The sequence below is a fragment of the Erythrolamprus reginae genome, chromosome 1, assembly GCF_031021105.1.
Source record: "Erythrolamprus reginae isolate rEryReg1 chromosome 1, rEryReg1.hap1, whole genome shotgun sequence".
In the NCBI taxonomy this organism is placed as follows: domain Eukaryota; kingdom Metazoa; phylum Chordata; class Lepidosauria; order Squamata; family Dipsadidae; genus Erythrolamprus; species Erythrolamprus reginae.
Window position 1 is genome coordinate 307,934,941 of NC_091950.1, and position 15,080 is coordinate 307,950,020.

At 41.3% G+C, this 15,080-nt stretch overlaps 1 protein-coding gene across 1 annotated transcript in view; it reads left to right on the forward strand.

Annotated features, from left to right (window-relative positions):
- Positions 1-15,080, forward strand: part of LOC139157089 (nuclear receptor coactivator 7-like) — a 57,218-nt gene that overhangs the window by 6,573 nt on the left and 35,565 nt on the right. Inside the window, exons 2-3 of the mRNA XM_070733458.1 lie at positions 3,129-3,188; positions 13,085-13,209. Coding sequence (XP_070589559.1) covers positions 13,160-13,209 — 50 coding nt within the window. The 5' untranslated portion in view covers positions 3,129-3,188; positions 13,085-13,159. The remainder of the gene's footprint in view (positions 1-3,128; positions 3,189-13,084; positions 13,210-15,080) is intronic.

Here is a 15,080-nt window from a genome sequence, read left to right on the forward strand (position 1 = left end):
ATATAGTTTATATTTACTATATTTACAGCAGCACGAAGCTTACAACTTCAGCCTGATGATGGTGAATGTGATTTCACTGAAATGTCGCATAGACATGCAAAATATTACACGGGGCAAAACCCGAACTCAGAACAATCTACACACACACACACACACACACACACACACACGCACATATATATGTTTTTGTAGATTTTTACTGGTACAGGTATGAAGGTCTTGGCATATTCATATATATATATATATACATGTATATATATATATATATATATACATACATACATACATACATACATATACATACACGTCTATGTCTGTCTGTCTGTCTGTCTGTCTGTCTGTCTGTCTGTCTGTCTGTCTGTCTATTACATTTATGTTGGTTGCAGTATCCTTCAGTCACATTATTGTGATTTGTAAACCTCCCAGCTGGCTTCTGACAAGCAAAATCAGTGGGGGGAAGTCAGATTTGATTATAATACTATGATTCACTTAACTAATTGCAGTAAACAATGACAGGAAAATTAGGTCCGATCATGTGATGACTCACATGGTCACTCAGTGATCGAAATTCTGGTCTCAATTGTGTACATAGGTCAAGAACTATCTATGCGATGATAATTTCTGTATTAGATTTGTGGGGAAACGAAGCAAAGCTGATTTATAGGATCAGTGTGAGCAGTATTTTGGGGGATGGTTGAGTCTGCGGTGGAGAAAAGAAGTAATAGCTTGGCATGCTCTTTTGGACGAGAGTACCAATGCATTAGATTTTCAGAGCTTACAGAAAGGAAAGGAGGAGTCAAGCAAAGAAATCAGTGTGCTGCAAATCAGTATCATCCTGGTCTTTGCTTTGTCATTTCTACAGTATGTTGGCCTCTAGCAAGTGCTACATTAATCAAGTTGCCTCGACCTTGAGGCAGAAGGCAATTAAGCTGTCATAAGTAAATTGACCTCATTTCCTGAAAAACGCTCTTAGCCAAAATGCCAAAGTGCTTAGACACTTTTGAAGATGGTATTGTTAGGCCATATTTCAATCTTTGTTTACTGAAGGACATGTATATATTATAACTTTACTAGGAAAGCTAGTGACATGGAGCCAATTGAACTATTTCCTGTTCTGGTGGTAGAAAGAAATAATGCATGTGGGTCACTAACATTTTATTTTTATTTATTTTATTTGTTTGTTTTGTCCAGTACACAATAATACACAATGAAGGTTATAGAGGATATATACGAGTAGAATGTATAAACAGAGTATAGAAGAGAAATATAGGAGTAAAATATAACTAGAGAGAATAGCAGAAAAAATAAGAATGTAAAATATTTTGGAATGGATTGAAATAGAATTGTGGCTAATCTATATATGCAAGATTGTCTCGTAGTATTCTGTATTTATATTTATATTTATACTATATTATTTTACAAGGCTGTGCAGTGTTTCAGATTTATCTTAGAAGAACATTTTCAGAACATTCAAAACACCTGTAGCCATGAAGTCAGGATAACTGATATGGCGTCTCTAACGAGTCAAAGATAAATGCTGTGGATATCCCAAAAATCTTTCCCAAACTAAATCCCAAGCAAACCATAGTCTTATTTTGCTTCTTTAACCATGACGGCCTCCAGATCTGTTGGACGTCAGTTTCAAGAATATCAAGTCAGCATCTTTGAACAATTGCTGTCAGAATTATTGTTAAGCACAGACGATGCATGAATACTAATGGACACATATTATTCAAGGGGGGAAAAATCAGTAAAGACCATAATCACAAAAGAAGACATTGGTGTATTTATTAGAAGATTGATATGAAAGTGGATCTGTTTTCAAGTCCTGTTAGCTTCAGCCTGCAAAGTCAGTAATCAAAGAAATTATGAACTGTAGTTGGAACAACATCGTTCTGTGCCACTAATTTTGATAGGTACTTCCTTGTAAGAACTCAGGATTTAGCTTTGGATCTTGCTCATTTAAAGAATGTGTTTTGTACACTTCCAGATAAGATAACTAGTAATAGAATAGTGGGAAGGCACTGAAAAAAAAGGAAGAAACTGATCTGTTTAAGTTTAGGGTTGAGCCGTTCCATTGTCATAATTTTAACAGTCCAGATAGAACTGGAAATTCTGAGATTTAAAGCTGCAGTCCATTTGAAAGGCATAGAGGTGGAAAAATGAAATTGATGGTGCAGTTTATAACTAACTGTATTATGTAAGGGCACAGCTGTATTTTTTTTTTAGCGCTGTAAGAACAAAACCAGATAGTTTCAGACTTGTACACATTTTCCTCTTGTTCAGTCATGATTCATAAAACAACTTTTAATTTGTCATTATTATTGTTTCAGTGCTGTCATATCTATCTTTTGTACATGTTTTTTATGGTTTTAGTAATTATTGATTTTTGTTTTTGAGAAAAAGTAATTCCTTGGTGAAAAGGGTCTGGGAGAAAAGAACTTGCTTATATTGGTTCTTATACAGTGGATGATGAGAAAAAGCAACGTTTTCAAAACACATTAAAACTTTTTGATGTGTTTTCCATTTAGAATGTCATATGAGTCCATTCGCCATGCTTGCAAAGTACAGTTCACTTATTAATTCATGTAAATCTTCTGGTACATGAAAAAGAATTGGGAACTCATCTGTATATGTGAAGTTTGACTTGCATATCCATTCCCAGTTCACAAAGCTGGGTTCATGTCACCTGCAAAGCCGTAATACAGTTTTCTTAACTTAATGTGTAAACCAAGGTTATGAGTTGTAAACTATACCTTAACATACGCTGATACAGTTGGTTGTGGCTTATTCTATAGCTTTGGTTAAACCAGTAATTGTTGGCTTCATAATTATACTAGACTGATGCTTCAGTCCATCTAGACAAGGTCTATTTTCAATCTGTAATGCGGGTTTGTAAATGTCAGGTAGATTGCTACTATCATGTAGAAGTATTCTTTAGGGCTGGCCAAAGTTGTGCAGAATGACTGTGTAATGTTAGTGATCATACACAACATTGCTGCAAGGGTTGCATCTGTACCATACACCCTTTGTGGCCCTGAGTGTCTTTCTGGTGGGAATCTACAAAATGTTCTAAATAATATTTGTCTTGTTCTTAATTCTTTTTTCTCATATTCCCTCATGTCAAGTTGAGATTAGTACCAAACAGAGATGCATTGCAACAGCAGTGTGTAGTACAAGGAGCGGTTGTGAGTATTCTTTACAGTTATCTACTTTATACACTGAATGAGCTGAATAAAACATTGCCTTTTCTCTTGGGAACCAGTTGGAACTTTTTAAAAAGGCCATATATACTGTATATATTCTTGGCCTAAAAATATTTCTTGACAGGATACATTATAGTAAGGAGGCCTCCCTTTGTACGTTACCCAATTTCCCTGTATTCAACCTATACCTAAAAAAGGTTTATATTGGGAAATTATATGGATTTTGCAATGATGTGGCATCAGCATAGTTGTACTCATCAAATGGGGGTCTCCCTTGTACTGTTGAGCCAATCCTCTTTGGACTCAGTTGCATGCAGCTCATAATGAAAACTCTGAAGTGTGGGTATTATTTCTCTTATCCAGTGCCCTGCTTTCACATGCACTCTTTTTAGAAAAACTGATCTTAATCCATCAAGTCAATTTCACATGCCATCTAAACATCAAAACACAATTATGATACCAAGCCTGATCTTTACTGTTTACATAAACAGCATACTCTTCCCTCTTCCCTCTGGGGGTTAAGTGAACCATTATTTCCTCCTTCAACAGACAGATAGAGGCAGGACATACCCTACATCCTGCAATCATGGGTTGAGCATCTGTTCACAAAATTGTGGAGACATGCCATTATTACAGCTCTTTTGTTGGAAATTTGTACGCAGCCATATTCAAGTCTTGACAACCTGGCAGCTTTCAGTTCAATTCCAATTGTTTTTATTCATTGTTTTAAAAATAGCCTGATAAAAAGCATATGGCATATCCAGAACATGGACTATGATTGCATAGCTATTTTTCAACTTTTCTGTGAAGAATGGAACAAGGAGATTTTTCTTACTTCTGAAGGTGCTGTAGCTTAAGTTGCTACTGATTTTCTTGTTTCTACCAGTCAGCTGTAAGGAGCACTGATTGCCTTTTCAAGTCAACAAGAGTAAAAACAATCACACAGCTGATTTCAAGACTTTTTGGAGAGATTGGATCAGTGGAAACAATGCCATCTGCAAGTGCTGTTAACAAAAATATGTTGAGAAACAGATTGTGTTCCCTTTTCTGTTTAATGGTTTTACAAGCGGATAGCTGGGTGCAGTGAAGCTGACAAAGATAACCTTTTATTTATAAAAATACTCATTGGCTGTTTGCTGTCCCTGAATTAACAATACAATAATATCCATTTAAAATGCAATAAGCAATATAAAAAGAAGCAAGCTGAAAGCTTGTTGAAGTAAGAAAACATTTTCTAAAGATAATGTCTAAAGTTTAGGGAGTCTGTTCAATGTTCCTAGGAAGGATTTCTAAAATTGAGTCTCAAGAAAGTAGCCAGCTTACTGTTGAATCTTGTATTCTGTTATCTCTGTTTGTCCTGAATGAAGTTGAAGGATCATTCACAATTGAACAGCTTCCTACATAGCAGTGCATTAAAGTAGAAAAAGTGCAATTAGAACATACTGGAATAATTAGATCAATGTGCCATGCATGATTTGGTAACTCCAAATTTCAACCAACAAGTGCTCTGTCTTACATATTGGCAAAAAAATAAAAAAATAAAAATCAGAATACAAAATTTAATCAGGGTGGATATGACCTCATAGACCTCACTCTGTCAAGGATCTTGAATTACTCATCCAAGTGCCAGGATTCACTGTAACAGCATTGCCAAAAAGACATTAAAAGTTGTTAACCTAATCTTATGTAGCTTGTTCTCTGGTATTGCTAGACCAATTCTCAGCTCATCTGTCTGGAACCCGCACTGCATATCGGACATTACCCCTCACCCCATTCTTAAGAGATCTTTAAGGGATGTGTATATACACACCAGCCTACCTATAATTCCCTGTCCTAATGCTCCCTTTTATTCATATCCATTTCATGTATTCATAATTATGGTTATACTTATATCTGTTATCTAATAAATCCCTGATGAAATAAAAAAATAGAAAAATAAAAATAAAATATTTTTTTTTACTCTTTTCAAAAACAGTGACCAGTATTACAGTAGCCAGATTTGAGTATGTGTATTAGTGGCTGGATCTGCTTTATCCAGGGAAGGTACAGGTCCAACAGTTGAATGGAAATTTATTTATTTATTTATTATTTAGATTTGTATGCCGCCCCTCTCCGCCCCTTTGTCAAGAATCATGAAGTACAACACATAATGATTGTCATAGGGGACAAATAAGCAATCAGGAAACAATATTAATATAAATCATAAGGATAATGATAATAAATTGTGAAATAGTGTTGTTGCAATTACATTTATTATTGAACCATGACCATTTAACTAACAACACGAATGCTTGCCATGTTCTGCCTGTATTTCAGGGGTCAAAGAAATAGGGATTGCTTAACAATATGACATTTTCAATCAGTGTCACATTCTTGAAATCTGTAATTGTTTAACTTGTGTGTTTGCTGCTCACCTTGTGTTGAGTCACTGATCTCAGTTTTAGATCTGTGCAGATAGTCCTTGACTTACAACCATTTGTTAACAACTGTTTGAAGTTACAATGACACTGAAAATACAGGAAGCGCTTGACTTTCAACAGCTTATTTATTTATTTATTTATTTATTTATTCATTCATTCATTCATTCATTCATTCATTCATTCATTCATTCATTCATTTATTGGATTTCTATGCCGCCCCTCTCCGAGGACTCAATAGATTTAGTGACCAATCCAAATTACAATGGCACTGAAAACAGTGACTTATGACTGTTTTTCACACGTACAATCATTGTAGCGTCCACATGATCAAAATTCAGACACTTGGCAGCTGATTCATATTTAGGATAGATGAAATGTCCCGGGGTCATGGGATCTGCTTTTGTAACCTTCTGACATGCAAATTCAATGGGAAAGCCAGATTCATTTAAACAACCATGTTACTAATAACAGCAGTGAACAACTGTAGCAAGAACATTGTAACAAAGCTCACATAACAAATGCTTGGCTTAGCAACAGAAATTTTGGGGTCAATTGTGGTTGTAGGTTGAAGACTGCCTGTAGTGACTTATGACCAGTTCTCACACTTAGGAGCACTACAGCCTTCCCCCATGGTCATATGATAAAAATTCTGTTGCTTGGCAACCGGCATGCATTTATGATGATTTCAACATCCTAGAACCATGTGATTACCATTTGTGACCTTCTTATCTGGCTTTTGACAAGCAAAGTCGAACACTTGTAAGAGCTCATATTATGACTTACAAAGTGGCGCTCAAGGCGGCAAGATGCGCGTATCATGCCACCTTGATTGCATCAGCGGAATCCCACCCGGCCGCTCTGTTTAGGGTAACCCGCTTCCTTCTTAACCAGGGGGGAGTTGGGGAGCCCTTGCGAGTCTCTGGAGAGGGGCGGCATACAAATCCAATAAGTAAGTAAGTAAGTAAGTAAGTAAGTAAGTAAGTAAGTAAGTAAATAAATAAATAAATAAATAAATAAAGTCAGATTCAATTAATGACTGTATGATTTACTTAACAGCTGCAGTGTTTCACCTAACAACCGTGGCAAAAAAGGATGTAAAATTAGACATGATGCACTTATCAACTGCCTTGCTTAGTGGTGGGAATTCTGGTCCCAATTGCTGGGACCGCTTTGGGACTGAAACTCCCTCCAGGCAACTCTGATGTGATTGGTTAACCCCTTCAACACAGAAGCATCTTGATGCTTCTGACATGAGTACATGGAATTACCTATCCATAGTGCAGAATCATCAGTGCAGAACATACTTCTAATGCAAGCTGTTTATTAATCTCATGCTCATAGAGCACCAAGGACCTCTCAGATATATTTTTAAATGTGAAAATAACTTTCCTGTTAAAAAGAAGCAAATTATACTATGGATTACACCTTCCTGATTAGTTATTATTAACAAAGTTGTTGTAACAGTATGTTCCCTTTACAATTGATTTAGGTTGATTTAGAATTATGCTAACATGGTCCGTGTTATTATTTTTTTGTAATTATGTCAATCTGAGTTCATGTTGGTGAGAAAAAAGGCAATGTATTAGTTTTTTTAAATTAAAAATGAAGAAAAAAATAAAATAACATAAAACTATGAGATCCTTGATGCTTTCTGATCTTGATTTTTTCCCCCTTGCATTTCATTACCAAACCAGGTAACATCATCAGTGCACAATCCTTAGTGATTAATTATCAGTGTAGAACATAAAATCTAGAGCAGGGGTATCAAACTCATGGCCCATGGTCCGGATGCATCACATACTGTCCACCCCCATTTTAGGAAGAGGGAAAAGTCATGATATGTTATGTGACGACAACGTGATGACACGAGTTTGACAATCCTGATGATTGATTTATTTTCACACATGAATAGTACACAGTTCATTGAATTAGGATTTTCCCATCAAAACATCTTGCAAAAAAAAAAAAAGTAAGCCAAAAGATATATTAAGTTGGGTTCAGTTCTCTGTGTTTTTTCAGGGCTTTGTCTGTTTGCCTCCTTGACTTTTTCTTACCTTCAAGACAAATCACTTCAATTGTAGCATTGAGAAATAGCAACATTTTTGTCTTTTCTCAAAGTAATTGCCTAACAAACTCCACAAAGTTTCCAGGCTATGCTTACTCCTTGACTTCTCATTAGCCTAGCAGTTTTTCATGAGGATCCAGTCTTAATTAGATGGCTGTTCTGCCTGGAGAAAGAAATTGATCAGTTGTGGTGTACAGTGAACCCTCGAGTTTCGCGTCCTCAAGGATCGCGAAAGGGCTATTTCGCGAGTTTTCAACCCGGAAGTAAACTCCACCATCTGCGCATGCGTGCCCTTCCACGCATGCGTAGATGGTGGAGTTTCCCCGCCGGGCAGAGGCTTCCCTGGGTCTTCCCCCTCTTGCCCCCGTAAGACCCCAGCGGCGGCGCGAGCAACGGCGTGGGCGGGCGGGCGGCACGCGCGGGGACACCCCAGCTCGGCTCCCCAGCTGGGAAGCGGCCCCAGCAACAGCGTGGGCGGGCGGGCGGTGCCCGCGCGCTTGGGGACATCGCAGCTCCGCTCCCCAGCTGGGGAGCCGAGCTAGGGAGTCCCGACCGCGCGCGCGTTGCTGGGGAAAGCGCGCGCGCTTGGGGAATCCCTAGCTCTGCTTCCCAGCTGGGGAGCGGAGCTAGGGATTCCCCAAGCGCGCGCGCTTTCCCCAGCAACGCGCGCGCGGTCGGGACTCCCTAGCTCGGCTCCCCAGCTGGGAAGCGGCCCCAGCAACAGCGTGGGCGGGCGGGTGGTGCCCGCGCGCTTGGGGACATCGCTGCTCCGCTCCCCAGCTGGGGAGCCGAGCTAGGGAGTCCCGACCGCGCGCGCGTTGCTGGGGAAAGCGCGCACGCTTGGGGAATCCCTAGCTCCGCTTCCCAGCTGGGGAGCGGAGCTAGGGATTCCCCAAGCGCGCGCGCTTTCCCCAGCAACGCGCGCGCGGTCGGGACTCCCTAGCTCGGCTCCCCAGCTGGGAAGCGGCCCCAGCAACAGCGTGGGCGGGCGGGCGGTGCCCGCGCGCTTGGGGACATCGCTGCTCCGCTCCCCAGCTGGGGAGCCGAGCTAGGGAGTCCCGACCGCGCGCGCGTTGCTGGGGAAAGCGCGCACGCTTGGGGAATCCCTAGCTCCGCTTCCCAGCTGGGGAGCGGAGCTAGGGATTCCCCAAGCGCGCGCGCTTTCCCCAGCAACGCGCGCGCGGTCGGGACACCCCAGCTCGGCTCCCCAGCTGGGAAGCGGCCCCAGCAACAGCGTGGGCGGGCGGGCGGTGCCCGCGCGCTTGGGGACATCGCAGCTCCGCTCCCCAGCTGGGGAGCCGAGCTAGGGAGTCCCGACCGCGCGCGCGTTGCTGGGGAAAGCGCGCGCGCTTGGGGAATCCCTAGCTCCGCTTCCCAGCTGGGGAGCGGAGCTAGGGATTCCCCAAGCGCGCGCGCTTTCCCCAGCAACGCGCGCGCGGTCGGGACTCCCTAGCTCGGCTCCCCAGCTGGGAAGCGGCCCCAGCAACAGCGTGAGCAACGGGGTGGGCGGGCGCGAGCAACGGGGTGGGCGGGCGAAGGGCGGGTGGCAGTGGAAGCAAAAACACCATCTGCGCAAGCGCAGATGGTGTTTTTACTTCCGCACCGCTACTTCGCTAAAAATCGATCATCGCGTGGGGTCCTGGAACGGAACCCTCGCGATGATCGAGGGTTCACTGTACTCTTATTGTTGCTTATCACAGAGTATTTCCCTGCTCCCTTCATTTGAGACAACTACTATATTTTTCTTAAACTGCAGGTTAATAATAGCAGATTTGTCAAATTATTCACTAAGGCTGCATTACTATTACTATTAGTCTCTCCTTGTTCCTATCACCCATCTCCTCCCACTTATGACTGTAACTTGTTGCTTGTATCCTTACGATTTATATTAATATCGATTGTTTCCTGTTTGCTTATTTACACCTTATGACAGTCATTAAGTGTTGTGCCTCATGATTCATGACAAATGTATCTTTTTCTTTTATGTACACTGAGAGCATATGCACTAAAGCAGAGGTCCCCAACCTTTTTTGCACCAGGGACCGGCTTTCAGCTAGACCAGTTTTCCATGGCCCGGTGGGGGGGGGGGGAGCTAGCTGTCAGCGGCGCCGTAAAAGGGGCGATCAAGAGAGGAATGGGTGAATGAATGGACGGAGGGTGGGAAGGAAGGAAGGAAAGAGGGAAGGTACAGGAACAGAAGAAGGGTGCAAAGAAGCAAAGAAAGGTGTGAAAGGGGAGAGTAAGAGAGGAAGGAGTGAAAGAAGGGAATGAGGGAGGAAAGAAGGGAGGAAGGAAAAGGAAAGCAAGAAATGGAGGGAGGAAAGGAAGGGAGGAAAGGAAGGAAGGAAGGAAGAAAGAAGGAAAGAGGGAAGGGACAGGAACAGAGGAAGGAAGCAAGGAAACTTATGAAAGGGGAGAGTAAGAGAGGAAGGACTGGAGGGAGGGAGGGAAGAAGGTAGGAAGGAGAAAGAAAAGAAATAGAGGAAGGAAAGGTAAAAGAGAGAAAGAAAAAGAGCAAGAAAGAAAGAAAGAAAGAGAAAGAAAGAAAGAAAGAAAGAAAGAAAGAAAGGCAACTTCAAAGAAAGGCTCACTGAGCATCTCTCACTCTCTCTCTCTTTCTATCCCTCTTTCTTTCTTTCTTTCTCTTCCTTTCTCTCTCTCCTCTTCCTTTATCTCCTCTTTCTCTCCCCCCTCTCTCCCCCTTTCCCTCTCTCTTTCTCTCTCCCTCTCTTGCTATCTCTCCCCCCTTTCCCTCTCTTTCTCCCTCTCTTTCTCTCTCTCCCCCCTCTCTCTTTCTCTCTCTCTCCCCCTCTTTCTCTCTCTTCTTCTCACTTTCTCTCTCTTATTTTCTTTCTGTCTCTTTTGCTTTCTCTCTCACTCTTTCTCTCTTGTTTTGTTTCTCACGCTCTTTCTCTCTCTTGTTCTCTCTCTCTTGCTATCTCTTTCTCTCCCCCCCTTTCTCTCACTCTCTCTTTCTCACTTTCTCTCTATCTTGCTGTCTGTTGCTTTCACTCACTCTCGTTCTCTCTCCGTTCTTCTCAGCGGTGACGCGCGCATGCCCTGCCCGCCTCACATTTGCCGAGAGGACTTTCGCCCCGGGCTCTCAGCAAGGGGGTTTGCATGAGAGGCGGGGCCGGCGGAAGGTGATATTCAATGTCGGGGGCGCACGGGCGGTTTTGCGCGCGCTCCCTATCTCCCTGCTAGCCCACTCGGAATACGTATTCAAAATAAGAAAAGCCTTTGCCGGCGAAGGCTTTTCTTATTTTGAATACAGTATTCCGAGTGGGCTAGCAGGGAGATAGGGAGCGCGCGCAAAACCGCCCGTGCGCCCCCGACATTAAATATCACCTTCCGCCGGCCCCGCCTCTCATGCAGCCCCCTTGCTGAGAGCCCGGGGCGAAAGTCCTCTCGGCAAATGTGAGGCGGGCAGGGCGTGCGTTCCGGGTGCGGGAGGAGCTGCGGTGAAAGGCAGGAGGTGGCAGAGGAGCAGAGGGGGCAAATCGGGCGGGCGGTGGGCAGCGCGGAAAGGCCGAGGGGGCCCTGGCGCCGCGGACCGGCTGAAAACCCCCAACGGCCCGGTCCCGGTCCGCGGACCGGCGGTTGGAGACCCCTGCACTAAAGAACGAATTCCTTGTGTGTCCAATCACACTTGGCCAATAAAGAATTCTATTCTATTCTAAAAAAACCTTTGTTTGCTTGAAACTGATGTAATGCCTTTGCTGATTGCACAATTACTGATTGGATAAAAGGCCCATAAGAATTTGGGCAGTCCATACAGTCAGTTACTGAATTTGCAGAATCCTCAAATCTCTCATGTGTAACTGAAAAACGATAAGAAACTTCACAAAGAAAGACCTTTTTCAGCTTCCTATGTGGGATTTGGGACAGTAACCAGCTGTACCACAATTTTCAGAAAACAAAATTTTATTTGAAAAGAAAAACATTATTATTACTTTTTTGTATTTCAGCTTTGGAAATAATAATTTAACCGTTTTAGTTGTTTCTATCAGTTTTTCAGCTTCCAGATGAATCTCCAAACCTGTTTTTTTTTGGGGTACTATCATGAATCTGCTATGATGGCAGTCAAGGAAATAAATCTTGCTTTTCATTTTTTTTATATATATAAGGCAATTTACTGTTTTGCAAAATCGTAGTTGGTCAAATGAAGATACTACCTTAAATTTTTTTTGGAATCAGGCAATTTAACCACTTTTGCTTTTTCAGAATGAAGGTGGCTAAACTTTGAGCTGAACTGTTCTGTTGTTAGGTCAGACATTTGTTAAGTGAGTTCTGCCCCATTTTACGATCTTTTTTTTGCCACAGTTGTTAAGTGAATCACTGCAGTTGATAAGTTAGTAACTTGGTTGTTAACTGACTCTGACTTTCCCATTGATTTTGCTTGACAGGAGGCCATAAAAGTGGAATGGCATGACCTTGGCACGTGTCACATTTTTCAGTGCCATTATAACTTTGAACGGTCACTAAATGAACCGTTGTAAGTCGAGGACCACCTGTATAGCCACTCTTAATTGTGTCCTGGTTTAATTTATTTATTTTTCTTTTAAATTTAGTATGCTAATGATTGGAAACACAAAGGCTCCAGCTGGAAGAGCAGACCTTTTCCATTATAACTGTTCTTTTGTGGGGGGAGGGAGACAAGTGTCAAAATACAATAGGCAAATAGAAACATCAAGCCCCCACAAAACTCCCACAGCATTTCTTCTTTCCAATGATCACATACAATATGAATTTTATGACTAAACTCCAATATGTTCCTGAGGATTAGTAGCTGCAGAGTACCTAATAAATTGTCAAGATAAAGAAGATTCCTGAGTAACCATGCTGTGTAATTGCTGAGGTAATTAATTGTTGAGGAACCTGGAATGAAGTCCTTGTAAAGTACCTTTAAAATCAGAAGCCTTGCATTCATTTGATACCAGATTTCACAGATGCCTTCATAAAAGAAGCTCCTATGTATCTCTTGGGTTTAGACTAGAGCAGGGGTCCCCAACCTTGGCAACTTTTAAAACTCGTGGACTTCAATACCCAGAATTCCTCATCCAGTAAAATTGCCTGAGGAATTCTGGGAGTTGAAGTCCATGATTCTTAAAGTTGCCAAGGTTGGAGACCCCTGGAGTAGCGATAACAACTTTTATTTCCATGCAAAGAGCCCTGGCAGTTGTTTTTCTTCCACTTTTTTCGCTTTCTCCCTTTTCTTTCTTTTTTTCTTTTTTTGTTTTTGTTTTGGGTACAGTAAGTTCTTTGACATGTGACTGGCTTTCCCAGGTTAAAATGTACTTGCTACGAGACTGTGCTGTAACTTTGCAAATAAAGGAGATGTTGCCAACAGATCAGTTTATGGACTTTTTCTCCCCTCCCCTCCCTTAATGCAGGGACTCTGCCTGGAGATGAGGCGCTAGCTGGAAGCCTTTGCCCCTTTTTCTTGTACCTTTTTTTTACTGGTCGCTATGGAGACCAAAGAAGAAAAAAAAGAACGAAAGCAAAGCTACTTTGCCCGGTAAGGCAGTTGACTCTTAAGTATGAATGTTCATTTCTCTCTCTCTCCCCACCTCCCCACCTTCTGTTTTGCCTATCATGATGCTCTAACTTGGGTTGCTGGAAAAAGTGTCAGGCAGGGTTTTGTCTGTGATATCTTATGTCTATATAATATAATGAAGTTTCTTTCCTTTAATGCAGGGGTCTCCAAAATCGGCCATGTTAAGACTTGTGGACTTCAACTCCCAGAATTCCCCAGCCAGCAAATCTGGCTGGGGAATTCTGGGAGTTGAAGTCCACAAGTCATAACATGGCCGGGTTTGGAGACCCCTGCTTTAATGTATATGTATATGGCCTATTGAGGCCATTGAATGTAGAGTCCAGTTGCTCCACATTTATTTTATTTTAATAGCAGTGTGATGGATTCAAAACTGCATTATTAGTCTCTTTTATTACTTTTCTAAAATAAGTTCCATTAGGTTTATTGAGGTAAGAGGGTATGTTATTGCTGTCCAGTAATGCAAAATGACTGATAAGAGCCCACAGGGTTGGCCTTCTCCAGGTCCCGGCGGCTAAGCAATGTCAGTTGGCAGGGCCGCGGAGAAGGGCCTTCTCTGTGGCGGCACTGGGTCTCTGGAACCATCTAGCCACTGAGATTCGCACTGTCCCCACCCTACTGGCCATCTGGAAAGCCTTAAAGATCTGGCTCTGCTGGCAGGCATGGTGACATTGATTGGGTGGGTTATCTCTAGGATCCGGCCACAAAAAAGGGATGCATGTTTTTTTTAAATTGTTTTTAATAGTTTTTGATGTTTAATTTTTTTGTTGTAAGCCACCCAGAGTTCCTCGGGAGTTGGACGGGATATAAGTTTAATTAATAAAAATAAAAATAATAAAAAAGACAGGTCATCTTTACAAAATTGGGCAACACACAAAGCAAATTATTGTTTAGTTCCCCAAGCATTTATCAGTGCTTAACATGATTTTGCAAGAGATTTGCATCTGTTTTATAAACAGAAATGGTCACGCTTGGAGTCAAATGTTCTAATCCTATAAATTCTATTTTAGAGTTAATAATTCCATACTATATTATTACAATTGCTGTTATTATTATTGTCCATATCAAACATTCAGAAATTAAAATAGCTCTATGGATAATTTTTTTCACATGATTTAGAATATTAATAGAATATTAATTTGTTTCATTAAGCGATACAGCATTAACTGGGAAAAACCTCTGTTATACAAATCAGTGGGTGATAATGTTTTATCAAAACATTTGTTTCCATGTCATCATGCTTATTGTGTTTTGGTTAAATATGCTTAGAAATATCTGGCTATGTCCCCATAAACACTATTTGGTATTTACGCAAATTTCCATTTGGAAGAAATATAACTGCTAAAATTTTAATAGGTTTCAACTTGCTTTTGTAATTTATGAACAATGAATTTTGGTGTTAATTTTTTTTCTCCAGAAATGCCCCAAAATGATATGCAGCAGTTTGACACATTAAACTATATTTACATTTAAATATGATTAATGGTAAAATGTTATTGATTGAAGAATATCCTTCACAGATAGCTCTGACAACTATGGCTTGATCTCCAACCTCAGTGATCATGTTGAATAAATTGCTATAGAGTTAAGGAAACTCCCTTCTTATTACAGTTCAGGCAACAACTCAGACATCCATGTTTATGAATTGGTTCAGTTGTTTTACCTGTTTTATGTGTTTTTTAATTGTTCTAAATGTATTTAATTGTTCTAAAATGTATTGACTTGTTGTTTTAATGATTGTTTTAATTGTATTTGTGCTGTTTTATTAGATCTCTATAAGCTGCTGAAATGTGTTAAAGCAGGGGTGTCAAACTTGTGTCACCACGTCATCATGT